The sequence below is a fragment of the Idiotropiscis lumnitzeri genome, chromosome 2 (assembly GCF_059441095.1).
Source record: "Idiotropiscis lumnitzeri isolate Australia: NSW breed Sydney's pygmy pipehorse chromosome 2, RoL_Ilum_1.0, whole genome shotgun sequence".
Classification (NCBI taxonomy): Eukaryota; Metazoa; Chordata; class Actinopteri; order Syngnathiformes; family Syngnathidae; genus Idiotropiscis; species Idiotropiscis lumnitzeri.
The window spans coordinates 12,376,067-12,395,742 of NC_142392.1; the positions used below are offsets into that span (position 1 = coordinate 12,376,067).

Sequence of the window (19,676 nt, forward strand, 5' to 3'; positions counted from 1 at the left end):
TTCGTGACGAACAGACTGCCATTTTCTCGAAGGAAAAAAACGACGCCAGGACCTCATGCCAGGATGGCCGAGTGGTCTAAGGCGCCGCGTTCAGGACCCAGTCTCCCCAGGAGGCCTGGGTTCGAATCTCGAATTTCCCCATTGTGGGACTAATAAAGGGCAAATTATTAAAAAAAAAAAAAAAGAAAAAAAAACGACGCCATCTTTCATTCGTCTCGTCGAACAAAGAGAAGCTCACGAGTTATCGCCAAGCAGAGGTCAAGTGCGGATTTGTTGAGATTGACGTTTGAAAATGTGTGCAAGAACGACACCCAAGTACAAAGAGGAACTTTGTGGAATAAAAGAAGAGTACGAGCAACATCTTCAACTGCTGGGCGAAGGTTGGAAGCAGCCTCGTGTTGTGCTACACGAAGCAGGTTTGTACACGTCTTACTCGCATTTGCTTGGTAAAGAACGACTTTCTATCATTAGAAATATGCATCACAACATTAAGTTGTTTGGGGAAATGCGTTCGAGGTTATTGCCGTTTTATTTTTAATTATTGCCTTTTACTTGCCGGTGTCGTACCAAAGTACTTACCCCTGCCAAAATCTGTATCCCCTGTCGCGGGAGCGCGCACGCATTGACTGAAGGCGGCGCGATGTTACTACGTTTGTTTTCATTGAAATGCACGAAGAATGTATGATTTTGTGTGTTTGATTTGCTGTAATTTAAACCAGGGTTTCCATAAAAGTGGTAGTCTTCGTCGGTGTGGGTTTCAGCACACCATTCGCTACAATTTAACACGTAAAGTAAGCGTTTGACTCCTCCGAAATCGGGGGGAAATTCCCTGCATTTGCATTAGTTAGACCAAAGAAATTTTGCAATCAATGAAGCTACCATAAGGGAATTTCAGTGATCAAAACACGATGGAAAGGGGAGAGGATTAGTGATGTGGGCTATATCGTTTTCCCAGCGAGATCAAATTAAGTGGCAACATACAGATAGGTGGTATCCTGTTAGAGAACACGTAATTGTATTCCAATTGACTTATTTGTTTATTTTTTTTATAACCACCGATAGCTGCGTCAAGAGTAGCAAAAGAATAAAAAAATAAATAAAGTCACTCGCGTTCTGCGTCGGACTCGAGGTGCATTCACTGACCACTTAGGCAGTAGGACAGTTACCAGGGGGGACTGATTCTGGCAGCACCTGCCAGAATAGGTACCCCCCTCTAATCACAAAAATATTGACCCCAACCATCAAGTGACTTATTCTGTGTGCTTATTGGATCATTTTGAGTATGTGTGGCAAGTTTGAGCAGGATCCCACTTTTCTAAGCAAAGTTACCAGGGGGGACCTATCCTGGCAGCACCTGCCACAATAAGTACCCCCCCCTCTAATCACCTGCTTTGATAAATGCAGTAATCAATTTAATGCATATGCAAACAGTCACAAACACACATTTACATATTTATTTAAGTGCTAATACTATAAAAAATAAAATAAATAAATAATACTACTGTATCATAGAACTTTACATACTGTAATAGTGCAGTCCTTATGTAATATTTATGCTGTCCTCAGTAAATTGTGTCAGTTGTTTTATAATTGGAATTCTATTTCTATGTGTAATTTTGTTTATTGTTTGATCCTCAGTCGGTTACTTTGTGGCTTTTTGACTTTTTTTGCATGTAGGCTTAATATCATTATTGCGACACCTGGACCGAATTGAGTGTGTGGACACACTTGGACTGAAGAACTTCAGCCAGTTAAGTGTTGTAAACTGGCCAGATTTGCCAGTTGCAAATGAAGAAAGCACTCCTCGATTTCCTTCAGAAGTACAACAGGCAGACTGGATGGGAGGGTTGCTCAGGCTGTGACGTGTCGGAAGCTGTTGGATGACCATCTGATATGCCTCTCCTCACTAGGGTCGCAGGCATCCTGGAGGCTATTCTATTAAATTTACTTTACTTTATTTAATTAAATCACCCTCTAGTTTATTTTACCTGGAGGGCAGTACATGATACATGAATCGCACAAAGATTAACAAGATTTATTCATAGGTTCCTCAAGTAAATATGATAAACCATGAAAAAATAAGACAACATAAGTATGCATGTTCTCCCCATGACTGCGTGTGTTTTCTACTTGTACTCCAGTTTCCTCCCTCATTCCAAAAACATGCATAGTGGGTTCATTGGACACTCGAAATTGCCCCGAGGTATGAATGTGAGCGTGAATGGTTGTTCGTCTCTGTGTGCCCTGCAATTGGCTGGCAACCAGTTCAGGGTGTCCCCCCGCCTACTGCCAAAGACAGTTGGAATAGCCTCCAGGATGCCTGCGACCCTAGTGAGGAGAGGCATATCAGATGGTCATCCAACAGCTTCCGACACGTCACAGCCTGAGCAACCCTCCCATCAAGTCTGCCTGTTGTACTTCTGAAGGAAATCGAGGAGTGCTTTCTTCATTTGCAACTGGCACTATTTGAGAATCACTGTATTAGTTAGTTAAAAAAAGAATAGCTTAATTATAGTTTACGTGTTCATGGGGATTGAATATGAATCATAAACAGAAGACAAAACCAATTGGCATTGGCATTTGTAAAATATATGTAAAATATTAAGTTGGTGAGCTCTTATGGGAGACGGGGCGAGACGCGAATGGATTGAAGCTTCCGCCAGTCACCCGTCCAATAGTGTCACCACCACTCAGCTGTGCCGGGTGGCCGTCCTCGAGGGCGTGCGCCTCCCAGTTACTGACATCATGCGAAACAGTCCGTCAATTAGAAACTGCTAATCAGTATGAGTAGAACCCCCGTTTTTGCATCGATGAAAGAAAATATTGTATTGGATGGAGAAAATAATTGTTACACTTGCGGGTTCAGAGGGCCAAGAGTGCTAATTCACCAGGAAAGGAAAAAAGAATATGGGAAAAATAAATAAAATAAAACGGGGGGGAAGCAGTTAATGCAGCAGCCGACACATGCAGCTCCCATTGCGTCTGCTCTTTCCGTTTCCGCTGCTCCTGGGCCAGGTTCTGGTGACGCAGTGCCACAGCAGACTTGTTGTCCGCACCGGCCGGTCAACAAGGTCACGTAACAGAAGTAGGGGTGGTTCTAGACATGGGTTGTGAGTGGGACGTGCTCTTGCTGTGGGGTGTGGGGTCACTGGGTGATGAGCGGTCCAAACTGAGCCACTTCCTGAAATGTACCATCCTGTGCTCCAGCGCCATGCCAGTCACAAAGAGGTCCACTAGCACCGGGGCGCCATCGCTACCCCCTCCTCCGACAACGCTTCTATGGCTTCCAAACGCACAGTTGACGCCTCAGCCCGATTGGGACCACATTCCACGATAGGGGTGCCCGCGGAGCCTCAGCATTCAAGGACCGGCAGGTCTTGGCATTCAGGTGACGATTGATGGACAACAGTTTTTGATGGTGGAACAAGATATTCCACGCTTTGCAAGCTTCTTCTGCATATCCCAGTGAGCAACAACACTGTCATGCTTGTGGGACTCTTGAGATTGGCCAAGTGGCTGCCAGGATGGCCGAGTGGTCTAAGGCGCCGCGTTCAGGACCCAGTCTCCCCAGGAGGCCTGGGTTCGAATCTCGAATTTCCCCATTGTGGGACTAATAAAGGCAATATTAAGTCACTGCCATGGACCGAACCCACACCTGTGAAACACTGGAATTCGAGTGGGACTGAATATGACTGTGCGCTTCCGCCGGGGGAAGCATATGTTGTCCTCCGTTCCAGTCGACTGGGCAGCTCTGAGACCATGGTCTCCATCCTCCCGCGGGTGGTACGTCCTGTTCCTGCTCTGGTCTGCGCGGTGTAGCCGCCTCCACCCATTCAAACCACCAATTGGTCCTTTGCATTGAACACTGAGTTATGATTATTTGGTTTGTCAGGATACATTCACCTAATTTCGAGGGTCAGAAGTGCGTCTTGCATTAGGATTATGTATTTGTGATGTCTACCGGTGCTGCCTCGCATGTGTGCCTTGCCCCAGAGCAGAGGAAACTGTATGAATTGTCTCTGTTCGCTGAGCCACAAATCACATTCACTATCGATGCGCATCATCATACTAAAGATTTAGGTCCATTGGTGAAGACGGTTGGCAGAGTTAATTTAAGATGTTGAATACTCCATGTGACTTGCAGGGTGTGGTGTTTCAGCACCCATTACGAATTCCTCTGTTATGCAACATTTTCCGAATTTCGACACTATGGTGGACCCGGGGTCTGACTGATGTTGTGCTCTGGTCCACAGCTTCTCCAATTTGTTTTTGCTATATCTGCGAAAGTTTTTATCTTATTGTGAAAGAAATTAAGTTTGTCATGTCATCATGTTTCAAAACTATGCTTACGGGTTAATAGAAGGTCACAAAAACATGGACCTCTTAAACATGAGTTCAGTGGTAACAGAGTTGTGTATATGCTGGCAGTTTAGCAGGAAGCCACAAAAACAGATGCACGTCTTGAACCGTGTTTGACAGAAAACCGTTTAGCTCGCATTGAACAGAAGTGTGATAAAGTCAAAGTGTTCATGTTTTTCCATTCTTTATGAGTTGACATACAAATTGCTTTGCTGCGCTTCAATAAAACGCCGCACAGGAGCGGGAACGCTTTTCTCTTTGGCGGACTACTCCTCGCAAGTGACAAAGACAATCTTGGCCCGGTGATTCATTTGTGCAGACTTGTCTCGTTTTTGACAAAAACTGTGCACACTGCGGCAAAAAGATCAATGGCGGTTGATGAATTTTAGTGGATAAAGCACAAAGGATTAATTTTTTAAAAATAAATCAAGTACGTATTGGTCTTATTTATGAAATTTTTACTGGCTCGGTCAATGAACCTCCGGTGGCTCTGCACTGTTTTGTGCTCGTGTGCATAGTTTCACCTCATCCAAACATTTAAAATACATTTAATGCATCCACCCAGGGTTGCACGGATCTCGATCAGTGGACAAGCGCATGCTGCAAGGAATGCATCTGCATCTTTGGCTTACTTTGGGCTTAAAAAGGGAGTACGCCACAACCCCCTTTTCTACCAACAAGCCCAGGAACATTTAGTTCTATCTCTAAATGCAAAAATAAATTGTCATGATCCGTGTCGGTCATGGCAGGGCTTTGTTGTCATTTTTCACGTCCCATGCCTTGTCCTTGTTTTTGTTTACCCCGGTCAGCTGAGTAGGGGCGTTTCCCCTCAGCTCTCCGTTCCCACCAGCCACGCACCTGTTCCCCGTTAGCCCCGCACACCTGACTCCCATCTGCTCCCCTAATCAATGGACTACTAAACCACCCCGTGCCGACAGCTCAGCGTCGGCGCATTGCCCCATTTGCGGACAGCACTGCCATTGCTTTGCCCTTTCCTCATGCCACCGTTACTCTTTGCTGTCATTCCTGATCATAGCTCGTAGTCACTTGTTATTGTCCCCGTTTCACAGTCTAGTTCAGTTCTGTCCTGTTGCGCCCTTGTTCGTCCTCATTGTTTTGTAATTTTGTCCCTAGTACCTTGTTGCCTTTTGGTTTCGTTTTGTTGAATAAATTCCCTTTAAATTACCCTAATCCCGGCTTCCTCGCATTTTGGGTCCACCCCCTCCTCGCCGACCGGCGAACCTAACAGAAATACTTGTAAACATATTTCACTTGAAGGATTCCTATTTTATCAATGACATTATGTTGCGATGGCCCCCAGTGATCCCCAATTATATGTTAGGGTCCCACAACAGGCGTTCCATCAGACGCACACAATAGCCTGTGTGTGCTAACTTCAGCTCGCTTCCAGAAACGTCTGTGACTATGTCAGGAATGAAATCGGGCATCAGCCGCAACGTGCTTCCTTTTTAAATGCTCGTTTATCACAGTTGTGCTGCTAAAGGGAGGTTTACATCGTAGGACGTAATTTTGTGAAATGCCCCAATGGTCCGGTCCAAATCGGGGTTGCACGCATTGCTCCGTGTGCGGCGAGCACAAGTCAAGGTAGCATGGTAGAAACAATATAAGTCGAAGTCGCCGCCTGAGGTTTGACTTGACCAAACCAAATTTGTCTTTTTGTGTCCTGCAGACGTCAGACAAAATGATCTCTGTTCTGTAAAAGGGGAGCCAGATTTGACTCACATCAAAAAGGAGGAGGAGGAGGAGGCGGAGATCAACAAGTCACCAGTGAACGTTGTCCCTATAAAGACTGAAGATGAAAACAAGGATGTGAGTGAGGACAACAGAGGGGCGGAGCCTACAAGCAGCAGCTCAAGACATCACGTGACAACAGAAGGTGACGAAGACCACTGGGGGCCATCACAAACACAGAATGAGGACACATTATCAGACGCTCATGACAATGATGATGATGATGATGGGCAAGCCAAAGGTGAAAGGGCATGTCACACTGACTCATTCACTTCAAAGCTGTCTTTAAAAGGGCACGTAAGAACGCACAGTGGAGAAAAACCTTTTTCCTGCTCAGTTTGTGGTAAAAGCTTCTCTCGAAAGTCTCATTTTGTAAGGCACACAAGAACGCACAGTGGAGAAAAACATTTTTCCTGCTCAGTTTGCGGAAAAGGTTTCTCTCAAAAGGCAAGGTTAATAGCACACAAAAGAATGCACAGTGGAGAAAAACCTTTTTCCTGCTCAGTTTGTGGGAGACGCTTCTCTGTAAAGTCAAATTTAACTTGTCACACAAGAACACACACTGGAGAAAAACCTTTTTCCTGCTCAGTTTGTGGCAAGAGTTTCTCTCAAAAGTCGCATTTAATAATTCACACAAGAAAACACAGTGGAGATAAACCTTTTTCCTGCTCAGTTTGTGGCAAAAGCTTTGCTTATAAGCCAAATTTAACTTGTCACACAAGAACACACACTGGAGAAAAACCATTTTCCTGCTTGGTTTGTGGTAAAAGCTTTTCTCAAAAATCAAATTTAACAAGTCACACAAGAACACACAGTGGTGAAAAATCTTTTTCCTGCTCAGTTTGTGGAAAATGCTTCTTTCATAAGGCAAATTTAACAAGCCACACAAGAACACACAGTGGAGAAAACCCTTTTTCCTGCTCAGTTTGTGGAAAATGTTTCTTTCATAAGGCAAATTTAACAAGCCACACAAGAACTCACAGTGGAGAAAAACCCTTTTCCTGCTCAGTTTGTGGCAAAAGCTTTTCTTATAAGTCAAATTTAAAAAGGCACACAAGAACACACACTGGAGAAAACCCTTTTTCCTGCTCAGTTTGTGGCAAGAGTTGCTCTCGAAAGTCTCATTTGATAAATCACACAAGAACACACACTGGAGAAAAACAATTTTCCTGTTTGGTTTGTGGGAAAAGCTTTTCTCTAAAATCAAATTTAACAAGTCACACAAGAAAGCACAGTGGCGAAAAACCTTTTTCCTGCTCAGTTTGTGGCAAAAGCTTCTCTCAAAAGTCAAGTTTAACAGAACACACAAGAACACACAGTGGAGAAAAACCTTTTTCTTGCTCAGTTTGTGGAAAATGCTTCTCTCAAAAGGCACATTTAACAGAACACACAAGAATGCACAGTGGAGAAAAACCTTTTTCCTGCTCAGTTTGTGGAAAATGCTTCTCTCAAAAGGCACATTTAACACAACATACAAGAACACACAGTGGTGAAAAACCATTTTCCTGCTCAGTTTGTGGCAAAAGCTTCTCTGTAAAGTCAAGTTTAACAGATCACGCAAGAACACACAGTGGAGAAAAACCTTTTTCCTGCTCAGTTTGTGCCAAGAGTTTCTCTCAAAAGTCGTATTTACGACGCCACACAAGAACACACAGTGAAGATAAGACATTCAGTTGCAGCGTTTGTGCTAAAAAATTCTCCACTAAACAGCATGCGGAGAGTCACAATTGTGCTGGTGAGAAAAGCAGCGATCCTTGAAGCTTAAAAAAAAGAAAACAAAAAACTGAAGGAACTGACTCTTTGTGGTAAGATGTAAATGTGATTTTGAATAAAATATGATATATTGAATTTTGCAAAGCTTTTTTATTGACATTAAGCGTGTGATCCCTGCCAGAAGAACCATTGTGTCTGAGTATTTGTATTTGTATTTGTTTTTATTTTTGAAAGTATACAGGGACAGTGCATATTAATCAAACAGTTTCCTGTAAATATGCCAAATTATAGCCAATGGCTAATTTGCATCCGTTGTCCCTGAGTGATGATGATCTTTTTTTTGTTTTCATATCAAACATTATTAATGAAATTAATTGCCTTTGCCTGGAACATTTGTTAACATTATGCTTTTCAGTTGTCTTTTTAAACGTACTTAATGGAAAAGGTGTGAGAAGAAACTGTGCTTATGAAATCGTTGCCTTCCACAGTCATCAATAAAATCACTTGTTCCACTTGCTCAACTGGCTTTCATTACGCTGTGTGAAAAGGTGAAAAACGTAACTAGAAGTTGAACTATAAAAAGAACAAGAAAGAGAAACGCAAATAGTCTCAGTTTCTCTCAAAGGTCTTGGAATGTCAGGAGTTGGCAACTTGATGGCGACTGGAGTCAGCGCTGGTTTTCTCGCTGTGTTTGGCTGGCTCGTATATGTATGGTCCATTGAACAAAACTCAAACTCTTCAAATATCCCCTCACATACATTTAATATTTCGCTTTCTGAATACATTTCTGACGAGCTAAAACCACTTTCTAGGTTGAACTCTATCAAGCGTTTGGGGTTTGTTGCTAAGCAGAATCTCACTTTGGAAAAACGTATCATTTTGTCAAATATACCAAATATTTTTTTCCCATGCTATATTATATTTTTTATACATTGGATTATTTATATAATGAAATAGGGAAATATTAAAATTGGCACTCACAGACCTAATTTAATTAATAAGAAATATAAAACATTTTATAAATATTGAACTCATTGAGAAGAGTCCTAATCTTGAAATAAATATTGAATTATAAAAAATACTAAAAAATTAATTCAATAACCCAACCCTGGATGAGCGGCAGAAAATGGCTGGATGGACGTAATAATTTAAATTGCATACATATTCAAATGAACAAATTTGTTCAGAAATATTCAAGAGTCAAATAAAAAGGTTTAAATTAATATTGATATAATTTAACATTAAAATAATTTAATAAATATTGTATTATTACATAGACAAGCTTAAATATAAATTCTAATAAATAAAAAAAAAAGTTGTGTATTTTTAAATGGCCTAATATAGATATGGGAAGTAATTCTCTTTATGAAACTATGAAGGGACTGGAGCTCACAGAAGTGACCAGTCTTGGTTCTGAAGTTCCGATGTAACCAGATACTGCCCTTAGAGAAAATAGGCCTGAGCATTGTTTATGGTGGGGGCAATTCTCTCGCCAGGTCAGTGACCTTCCAGGGTATGGAAGTAATTTAAGGTGGTCACGAGTAGACTGGTCGTATCAAAGGGGAGACGCATCTGCTCCCCCTCTGGGGGAGCTTTTGGAGGGAAATCCCAAAGATTAGCGTGATGGGAATGCATATGTAACAAAGGAAAATTAGATATTCATGTCCTATTTGGGCATTCCCCATCAGAAGGGAATGTCTGAGAGGGGGCTCGCACGTTTTTGGGGAGACTTCTTTTGACATCAGCATGTGACGAGAATAAAATCTTTTTTGAACCAGTTCTTTTCCATCACCAATCCAGCCTTGCTCGGCTGTCTGTCCGGAAGGCAGCAAGGACCCACACTTCAAAGACAAAATATACTACATACTGAAAGAAAAATAATACTCAAATATTGAAATAAGTATAGAATTGAATGAATTAACAACAAAGAAATAAATACCTCCTGGAAAATATAATTATTTTCAACATTTGTCAAAGCACAACATTTCGATCAGATTGAGTTCTTGCTTGCACATTCTTAATCGTATTTTTTTTACTTTTAACTTTTAAGTTACCGCAGTCATAGGACGCGCTGCCTCAAAGGACGCAACACCTGTTGAGGGTGCTATTTCTGTCTTTGAAGCACACACTGGGGGCGCCGCCTTACAAGGCCGCTAGCTCAGCTGCTTTTAGCATAGCAATAGCTCGGCTGCTCGCGCTGACTCAGCCCATGGCAATTCACCTTGCCTCAATACCATAAGCAATCGCCACATTTCAAAGAGAGTTGCCACGATACCATTGACAATTGCTACCATTAACAATGACTCTAACCAATAATAGGTATCATGGCAATAGTCTACGTCAGGGGAGGGACTTCACTGGTCACGACACTCCTTAGAGTCACGGTTTCAAAAAAAAAAAAAAAAACTCAGCATACAAGCAAACAATGAAACTAAGAAATAAGATGAACACAAAACGTATCTCTCATGCCATCAATATACCCAAAAGAAATAAAAATAACACAAAATGATTAGAGCAATGCCTTCTGGGAGCCACTCAGACTCAGCCAAATCACATGGCTGTTTAGAGAGATGTGCTGTTATGCTTTGGGCTTTTTGTCTGTTGTCTAAACCTGGGACGTTTCTTGCTTGCAATAACATAAATGATAAGACAGACTACAACATTGTGGACAGCTGCCCTTTTGTCCAGCTTTGTCCCACACCATCACCCAAACACCATAGTCACATAATGTATAGTCATGGTCACTTTGAAGCATAGATGACTCACACTTTGTCCTGCAGGGTGTGCTAACATGCACTCCGAACAGCCCAATGAGTGAAAGGGTTGATGGTCGCGAGTGATACTTTGTCCATATAATGAGCGCAGTCGCCTTACAAGGCGCTTTGTTAGTTTAGGGGAAGATTTGGGACTTTTAAGTGCGCCTTATGACTGCGAAAATATGGTACTTCAGTGCATTTCACACCTGTGCCTTCAAAGAAGTCCTACTTCGTCCTACTTGAATGAATCCACATCAAAATACCATCATTTATGACACCACGGCTGGACAAATAATATCCAGAAACACACTCCCGCACCACTGAGTGAGTGTTGGACGATATAGCTTCTCTTGAAAGGTCCGACTTGAAAATGTCCTTGCAAGTGTATCTGCAATTAAATCCACACTTTTCCCTCCTTCGACCATTGTGGTTTAAAAAAAAGCAAGAATATATTTTAGATTTTCGAACGGTCGGCAATTACGACTTTCAATGTGTTGATTCGGCATAGTGCTGCCCCCTCACAAGTGAGTATCCAATCACAAAACGCGTTCATCACCCTCAGCATAAGGCCAGCAAAAAGGCTCACTGTAACCAACTCGTGATCTGATTGGCTATCGCAACCATCGAACAAATATGAAAGCTCATTGACTTTGACAGAAGAGATGCTCGCACAATTGCATATTCAGGCCTCGGAACGCATAATGCGCGCTCCCCGTATTGTGAAACCTGCCCGGCAACACGAGCGAGCGGAATTCTGATTGGATTCAAAACTCTCACCTAAAAATACAACGCTCAGCTATAATATGACATCAATGCGATGATTATGATCATTTTTTTTTATTGATTTTGTTCGGCCAACAGAGAAGGCCTTGAAGGCCCACCACTGAGTTACTTAATAGCCTAAATTAAACTTTACTTTCATCAATAGAGTTAAAGTTATGCTTTATTGTAGGATTTATGTAATTAATAGCCTTTGATGGACTTTAGTGTACTTAATGTAAACGGGTAACGCTGAAAAAACAAAACAGACAGCAATTCAAGTTTAAACCCATATACGTGAAATGCGCTTTAGAAATAAAGTATATTTTTGCACACATTACACCGACATTGAGTTCCTCCAGATCGACGCTGACCTCAATGATGAAGAGAGCCAATCAAAAATCGCAACCCAAAACACAAGCAAACAGGAAAAAGTGACCAACAAGAAAGCTGGCAAAGTGAAGAATGTGAAACAGGTGAGAAACCCAACAACATTTTATGTTTGTATTTCCATACATTGTAATTTATGGACGGGAATAATTCTTAATTTCTACTTCTAACATAGCGCAACTGTTGGTCTGGTGAATGTATAATCTTGCGCTGAGCCGCCACTACAATGAGTTACGATTCTGAACTGCAGTGGGCCTCAACATAGTTTATGTCAGGTCAGGGATTTCGACAGGGGTCCCCGACTTATCAAGGGATGGATATACAGGAACGGGTCCCGGTTTAGACGAGATGGCGCCGAGGAGCAACATAAGGGGAGTCCACATCTGTTCTCGTCCTTGAGGGTTTTACCAATACAATCTTTTTCCAACCACCGGAGTGTCTCAGAAGTTTTTTTATATCACCACTCCAGCCTTGCTTGTCGACCTGTCCGGAGGGAAGCTGGGCCAGACCCGCACATCAACAACAATAATATACCACAAAGGTTAAAAGTCGTTGTTTATTAAACAGTAGATGGCGATAAAACCCGTCTTCACTCATTCAAAACTGTGGAAAACATTGCCACGTACAGGCGAGAAAACGCAATTGCAGTCTTTCAATTTGTCCCTCTCTGACCACTTCCGGGAATCTCAAATAAATAGAAAAGCCGTTTTTCCATTTTTGCTCGTGTTATATTCTATTTTTGTAGTCGAAACAAAATTTTAATTTCAAGCTGTTTTGAGACGTTTCCTTCCTTGTTGCAGAAAACAAACAAGCTGTATTTCAATTTGGGAATTTATTTTTTAAAATGAAAATCAAATAACCATTCGTTTTTCCTTTGTTAATATCTGCTTCCAAATGTAATATAACTACTTTTCAACAAACACGTCCTTCACTACCTCATACATAATTTTTATGCCATTATGGGCGTGGTCTGGAATAGTTACTTCAACAGGCACTCGGTGTTACTCCTTTCGAGTTCAATCAAGGCTCAACTTTGTTCTTCGGTTTTAACAGATGTGATGTGTTGATTGTAGTCGTTTCTCATTGAGAATGCAGTGGTGCCCCCTGGGTAACTTGTTGATGACGTAAGTTGTTGTTGAGCGCTGAACGAAAAATACTGTAACGTTGTATAATAAGTCAGGCCAATTTGTCCATCCATCCATTATTAAGCCAAAAACGGCTGCTGTTGGCCGCAACCACGCCGATCAGACCACAACCAAACACAACGACAACAACAGCGGGACAAAGACCAGGAACCTTCTCCAGGTTTCCCGCGAAGGGCTTCTTCATGGAGGAGCCCTGCGAATCCTGGCTTCACAAGAGAGTTCCACAGAAACGCGCCATCACGTGTCACTATTTATTTATATTATATTTATACACTTTTTATTAGTGTTTGCTTGCTCTTATTGGCATCAACTGAGGCACAACATCGATATACCCGCCAGGACATCGTGAACATTGGATATCGATGCGAAAATAAACCATCACAAAGGAATTTAGCTATGATCGCAAAATTCCGAACGAACTGGCGAGGCCGCCCGGCTCACCGTGGCTGGTCATCGGGACCGGGAGGCGGCGCAGGCGACGCAGAGAGAGGAAGCAGAAGCGAGGCTGCAGGTCCGGTGTCTTGCAACGGCTGCGACGGCAGCCCCATAGGCAACCACTACCGAGTCTGCACCTCACCAACGCCAGATCCGTGGTCCACAAAATCGACGACCTGGGATTACAAATCCTGGGAAACCGCTATGTGCGCGATAGCAGTGTGATCGTCGTCACGGAAACCTGGCTGCACGCAGACGTCCCCGACGCTAGCATCCAGCTGGCCGGGCGCTCGCTACATCGCGCGGATCGGACGAGGGACACCGGTAAGAGGAGGGGCGGGGGGCTCTGTGTTTACGTGCATGAGAACTGGTGCGGCGATAGCACGATCGTCGAGAAGCACTCTTCCCCCGACATCGAGTTCATGTCCGTTAAATGCCGGCCTTATTTTCTCCCGAGGGAGCTAACGGTAGTGATTGTCACAGCTGTTTACATCCCTCCCGACGCTAGCACTAGCACGGCGCTCTCGCTACTCGCGTGCGTCATCAATAAACATCAGCGGGCCCACCCTGATGGCGTTCACATAGTAGCGGGAGACTTTAATAAGGCCAATTTAAAGACTGTACTCCCAGAGTTTCACCAGCATGTCAAGTGCCCAACGAGGGGAGACAACACTCTCGACCATGTGTACTCGAACATCAAGCACGCATACAGAGCCCTCCCACTCGCCCCTCTCGGCCAGTCAGACCACCTGTCCTTGCAGCTCGCACCTGCGTACACCCCTCTCAGGCGCAGATTCAGGCCTACCACAAAGACTGTGAAAACCTGGCGTGACGACGCCATGAGTGAATTACAGGACTGCTTTCATGACACAAACTGGGACCTCTTTGATCATCAGGACCTTGATGTCTACACGCATTGTGTACTGGACTACATCAAGTTCTGCATGGAAACTGTGTCCCAACATAAGACTATACGGACCTTTCCAAATGCGAAGCCCTGGATGTCCAGCAGGGTTCGCTCTCTCCTCAAGGCCCGTGACGCTGCCTTCAGGTCAGGCGACAAAGCCCAGTACAGGGTGGCTCGTGCTGACCTGAGCAAAGGCATCAAGCTAGCCAAGGCAACCTACAAGCGGAGGCTGGAGGCCCACCTTGCCAGTAACAGGCCACGGGAGGTGTGGCAGGGTCTACGGAGCATCACCAACTTCCGTGGCAGCAGCACGACCTCTGTAGACCCGAGTGCATCGCTGGCAGAGGAGCTTAACTGCTTCTTCGCTCGCTTTGACTCGCCCCAACCGTCACACCCCCGCACTTCAAGCTCCAACTCCCCCCCACTCATCGTAGAGGAACACGATGTGAGGCGCGCGCTCCTGGCGGTCAACCCCAGGAAAGCTACTGGACCCGACGGAATACCAGGCAAGGTCCTCAGAGCATGTGCCCACCAACTGTCACATGTTTTCTGCAGGATCTTCAACCGCTCCCTGGCTCAGGCAGTCATCCCCTCCTGCTTGAAAACTTCCACCATTATTCCTGTCCCCAAAAAGTCACCAGCCGTCCACCTGAATGACTACCGTCCTGTTGCTCTCACACCAGTCATTATGAAGTGCTTCGAGAGGCTGGTTCTCCAGCACATCAGGGACTGCCTTCCTCCCACTCTGGACCCCTACCAGTTTGCATACCGGGCTAACAGATCCACTGAGGACGCCATCGACACTGCTCTGCATGTTGTGCTGGGCCACCTGGAACGACAGCAGAGCTATGCAAGGATGCTCTTTGTGGACTACAGCTCGGCATTCAACACGATCATCCCAGACATCCTCGTCGCCAAACTGGACACTCTCGGCCTCCCTGCCCTCACACGCATCTGGATTAAGGACTTTCTGACCAACAGACCCCAGACTGTGTTGCTCGGCCCCTACACGTCCTCCACCCTCATGCTGAGCACCGGTTCCCCCCAAGGATGCGTGCTGAGCCCTCTCCTGTACGCCCTCTACACCTACGACTGCAGCCCGGCCCACGGCAACAACACCATCGTCAAGTTTGCTGACGACACGACAGTGGTCGGTCTGATCTCGGAAGGTGACGAGACAGCCTACAGAGAGGAGGTAAAGAGACTGACAACTTGGTGCAAGGACAACAGACTGCACCTTAACTCTGCTAAAACAAAGGAGATTGTCGTCGACTTCAGGAGGAACAAGACGCTGCCGCCCCCCCTCTGCATCGAAGGCGTGTGTGTGGAGAGGGTCCACACGTTCAAGTTCCTGGGAGTACAGATCTCCGATGACCTTTCTTGGAGTCACAACACCACAGCAGTGGTAAAGAAGGTCCGCCAACGTCTGCACTTCCTGAGAGTCCTCAGGAAATTCAACCTGGACAGGAAGCTGCTGCTGGCCTTCTACCACTCGTCCATCGAGAGCCTGCTGACGTACTGTGTCTCCACCTGGTACAGCGGCTGCACTGAGGCGGACAGAGTGAGGCTCCAGAGGACAGTCAAAACAGCGCAAAGGATTATTGGCTGCCCTCTTCCCCCACTGTCGGACATCTACACCGCCCGGTGCCTCAGAAGGGCTCTCAACATCGTCAATGACAATACCCACCCAAACTCACACCTGTTCGACCTGTTGCCCTCTGGCAGGCGCTACAGATGCATCAAATCAAGGACCAATAGACTGAGAAACAGTTTCTTTCCGATAGCCATCTCCATACTGAACTCTCACACACACACGAGACCACCCTAACCTCGCAAAACAGCATTGTGATGTGTTTCTATATGCCCTATTCAGTACTGAATTCCATTGCACTGTCTTCTTTATTTATCTAATTTATATATTTGTCTGTATTATTGTTGTATTGCACTGGAGAGGGGAGCCCTCTAATCTCGTTGCACACTTGAGTACAATGACAATAAAGGGATTTCTATTCTATTTCTATTTCTATTCAAACTGAGCAAGAAAAAGGTTTTTCTCCAGTGTGCGTTCTTGTGTGCCTTACTAAATGAGACTTTCGAGAGAAGCATTTGCCACAAACTGAGCATGAAAAGGGTTTTTCTCCACTGTGTGTTCTTGTGTGCCTTACTAGAGACTTTTGAGTGAAGCATTTACCGCAAATTGAGCAGGAAAGAGGTTTTTCTCCACTGCGTGTTCTTGTGTGGATTGTTACATCAAACTTTCGAGAGAAGCTTTTGCCACAAACTGAGCATGAAAAGGGTTTTTCTCCACTGTGTGTTCTTGTGTGCCTTACTAAATGAGACTTTTGAGTGAAGCATTTACCGCAAATTGAGCATGAAAAAGTTTTTTCTCCACTGTGTGTTCTTGTGTGCCGTTTTAAAGACAACTTTGAAGTTGATGATTTCCCACACTGAGAACATACCCAATTGTCAGTGTGACATGCCCTTTCACCTTTGGCTTGCCCATCATCATCATTAGTATCATCATCATTGTCATGAGCGTCTGATAATGTGTCCTCATTATGTGCTTGTGATGGCCCCCGGTGGTCTTCATCACCTTCTGTTGTCACGTGATGACTTGAGCTGCTGCTTGTCGGCTCCGGCCCTCTGTTGTCCTCACTCTCATCCTTGTTTTCATCTTCAGTCTTTATAGGGACAACGTTCACTGGTGACTTGTTGATCTCCTCCTCCTCCTCCTCCTCCTTTTTGATGTGAGTCAAGTCTGGCTCCTCTTTCACGGAACGGAGATTGTATTCACTGACGTCTGCAGGACACAAAAAGACAAATTTGGTTTGGTCAAGTCAAAGCTCAGGCGGCAACTTTGTCTTATATTGTTTCTACCGGACTACCTTGACTTGTGCCTGCCGCATACGGAGCAATGCGTGCGACCCCGATTTGGACCGGACCATGGGGACATTTCACAAAATTACGTCAGACGCAGTAAACCTCCCTTTCCTAGCAGCACAACAGTGATAAAAGAAGCATTTAAAAAGGAAGCACGCTGCGGCTAATGCCCGATTTCATTCCTGACATGGTCACAGACGTTTCCGGAAGCGAGCTGAAGTTAGCACACACAGGCTATTGTGTGCGTCTGATGGAACACCTGTTGTGGGACCCTAACATATTGATGGGGGCCATCGCAACATGTCATTAATAGAATAGAAATCCTTTTCGAGAAATATGTTTACAAGTATTTCTTTTTGCATTTCGAGATAGTTTCATCGTGGGTACTTTTTGCTTCCATTATAATCTGGATACTGTGGTAAATTTCCGCTGTTGATGTGCGGGTCTGGCTCAGCTCCCCTCCGGACAGGTCGCCAGGCAAGGTTGGCTTGGTGATGGAAAAAACTTCTGACACACACCGGTGGTTGGAAGAAGATTTTATTGATCTCAGCTGATGTCAGAAGTTCCCAAAAGAAAAAAGGTGTCCCCTTCTCGCGCCTTCCCTTCTTATAGGGAAGGCAAACAAAGGACATGAATATCTAATTTTCCCTTATTGCATATGCATTTTATCCAGCTGTCTCTTAGCTGACTCCTCAAACTGCCCCCATGGCTGCGGGGCACAGACTCCGCGAAGGTGCGACTTCCCGGCGCCAGACCCCTCTTTTGTAAACCCCCTCCCTGGGACGCAGATAACCCCTGTTCTGCTTCCTGACCCCCCGTAAATAAAGTTAAAGTCTCGTGCCTCTCAGGGCGGCAATCTACGTGTCAAAGGGGGAGTCAGGAAGCCCTGAGGGAGTTCAAAGCAACAGTTGTCATGGCCATAAAATAAGTTGTCTATGTCAGACCTTGTGAAAATACACTACAATACCAAAAAGAATTAAAGGGGCCCTGGCATCATAGTCACTATTTATTGCATGATTTACGTTTGTTTTGTTTTTTTTTCCCCAAAATGACTTTTAGCCTGCTAGTACGTTCCAACATTCCCCTTTTTACGAAAATTTCTCTTTCTAAATACAATTTAAAACAAAATTACGTTTGAAGAGACAAAATCCCTACACATAAGCATTAAGCAACAACACTTTCACTCTGACTTTCATGTTGACATATTTGAATTATGACTGTATACAGTGAACCCCCGGTTATCGCGGTTAATGGGGACCGAGACCACCCGCGAAAACTGAAAATCCGCGAAGTAGTGTCGCACCTTCAAAAAAAAAAAAACACTGTATATAAATACTTCTATATCTATATATAAATATATATATATATATATATAAATATATATAGGTGCGAAGTAGCAGCACACCTTCCAAAATGCTTAAAAAATAAAAATAAAAAAAAAAATATATATATATATATACACACACACTGGTAGCGAGAGAGAGAGTGAAATTCATGTTATAACAAAAAAAATTATTATTAAAACTTATTATTTTTTTATTCCCCAGCCATTATTTTTGTATTTATTCAATTACTTCTTTTTGTATTTATTTAATTACTTCGACTTTTACCTGCTGGTACGCCGTCCGGTGTGCCCTGTGAATGTTATGATCCTCCAGCAGAGCTGGAGGATTGAACAGGACTCTCCAAACGCAGACCCGGGAAAAAAGGTGGTGATACAAAGATATTTATTATAATCACTATATAGTCAGTGTAATCAGCGCGTTTCGCAGCAGCTGACGGCATGGCGCGAGACGATCGCTGGAGGAACGCCCACACAGCTGAAAAAACAAAAACACGCGGCATGACAGGCACAGATCATGACAGTGAAATGATAGGTGGCATTCTTCATTTATTCATTCATAACTGACAGCCTCGCGCTCCGCCGGTGCCCGGGCGGAAGGTGCTCCTCTTCGGCTTACTGTGACGCGAGCATGCCCTTCTCCTCGGGAGCTTCCATTCGGTTAAACTTAGGGCCCGCTTGGCACCGCCCGTGCCCGGGGAAGGTGCTCATCTACGGCTTAACTGCCACGCACGCTGGCCGGAGCTCTGATACGGTCCGAACCGCGCGAAACGTCGCCATCAATTGTGTCCGGGGGAACCTGCTCTTCTTCGTCTACTCTCTTCTTCGTCCACTCTCCTCTTCGGCGCACGCCGGCCGTCTAACCGCTTCAGCGCCCCCTTGTGCCGCTCGGCGAAACTACAATGTCCCCGATTATTTTTTAGACCCGCGAAGCACTGAACCCGCGAAAGGTGAAACGCGAAGTAGCGGGGTTTCACTGTATTTGACAAAATGATAGTTTTTTTCCAAAGTGAGATTCTGCTAAGCAACAAACCCCAAACACTTGATAGAGCTCAACCTAGAAAGAGGTTTTAGCCAGTCAGAAATTTATTCAGAAAGTGAAATATTAAATGTATGGGAGGGCATATTTGAAGAGTTTGAGTTTTGTTCAATGGACCATACATATACGAGCCAGCCAAACACAGCGAGAAAACCAGCGCTGACTCCAGTCGCCATCAAGTTGCCAACTCCTGACATCC

The 19,676-nt window shown here is 44.4% G+C and overlaps 2 protein-coding genes across 2 annotated transcripts in view; both read left to right on the forward strand.

Moving 5' to 3' along the window:
* Positions 1–232: 232 nt before the first annotated feature.
* The window catches only part of LOC148341716 (uncharacterized), a 146,665-nt gene continuing 127,221 nt past the window's right edge, over positions 233–19,676 (forward strand). The window contains exon 1 of the mRNA XM_088287339.1: positions 233–416. Coding sequence (XP_088143465.1) covers positions 293–416 — 124 coding nt within the window. The 5' untranslated portion in view covers positions 233–292. The remainder of the gene's footprint in view (positions 417–19,676) is intronic.
* On the forward strand, positions 6,507–17,907 carry LOC148341717 (uncharacterized). The gene is made up of 2 exons (XM_088283616.1): positions 6,507–7,846; positions 17,885–17,907. Exons 1-2 carry the CDS (start codon positions 6,583–6,585, stop codon positions 17,905–17,907), a joined length of 1,287 nt encoding a protein of 428 aa, XP_088139742.1. The 5' UTR covers positions 6,507–6,582.

What these genes read in the sequence shown, in the direction of transcription:
- LOC148341717 (XM_088283616.1), top strand. Translation starts at nt 6,583, where the DNA reads ATGCACAGTGGAGAAAAACCTTTTTCCTGCTCAGTTTGTGGGAGACGC. An exon ending in GGAGAGTCACAATTGTGCTG is followed by an intron (nt 7,847 to 17,884) that starts GTGAGAAAAGCA and finishes CCTGGGACGCAG; the next exon opens with ATAACCCCTGTTCTGCTTCC.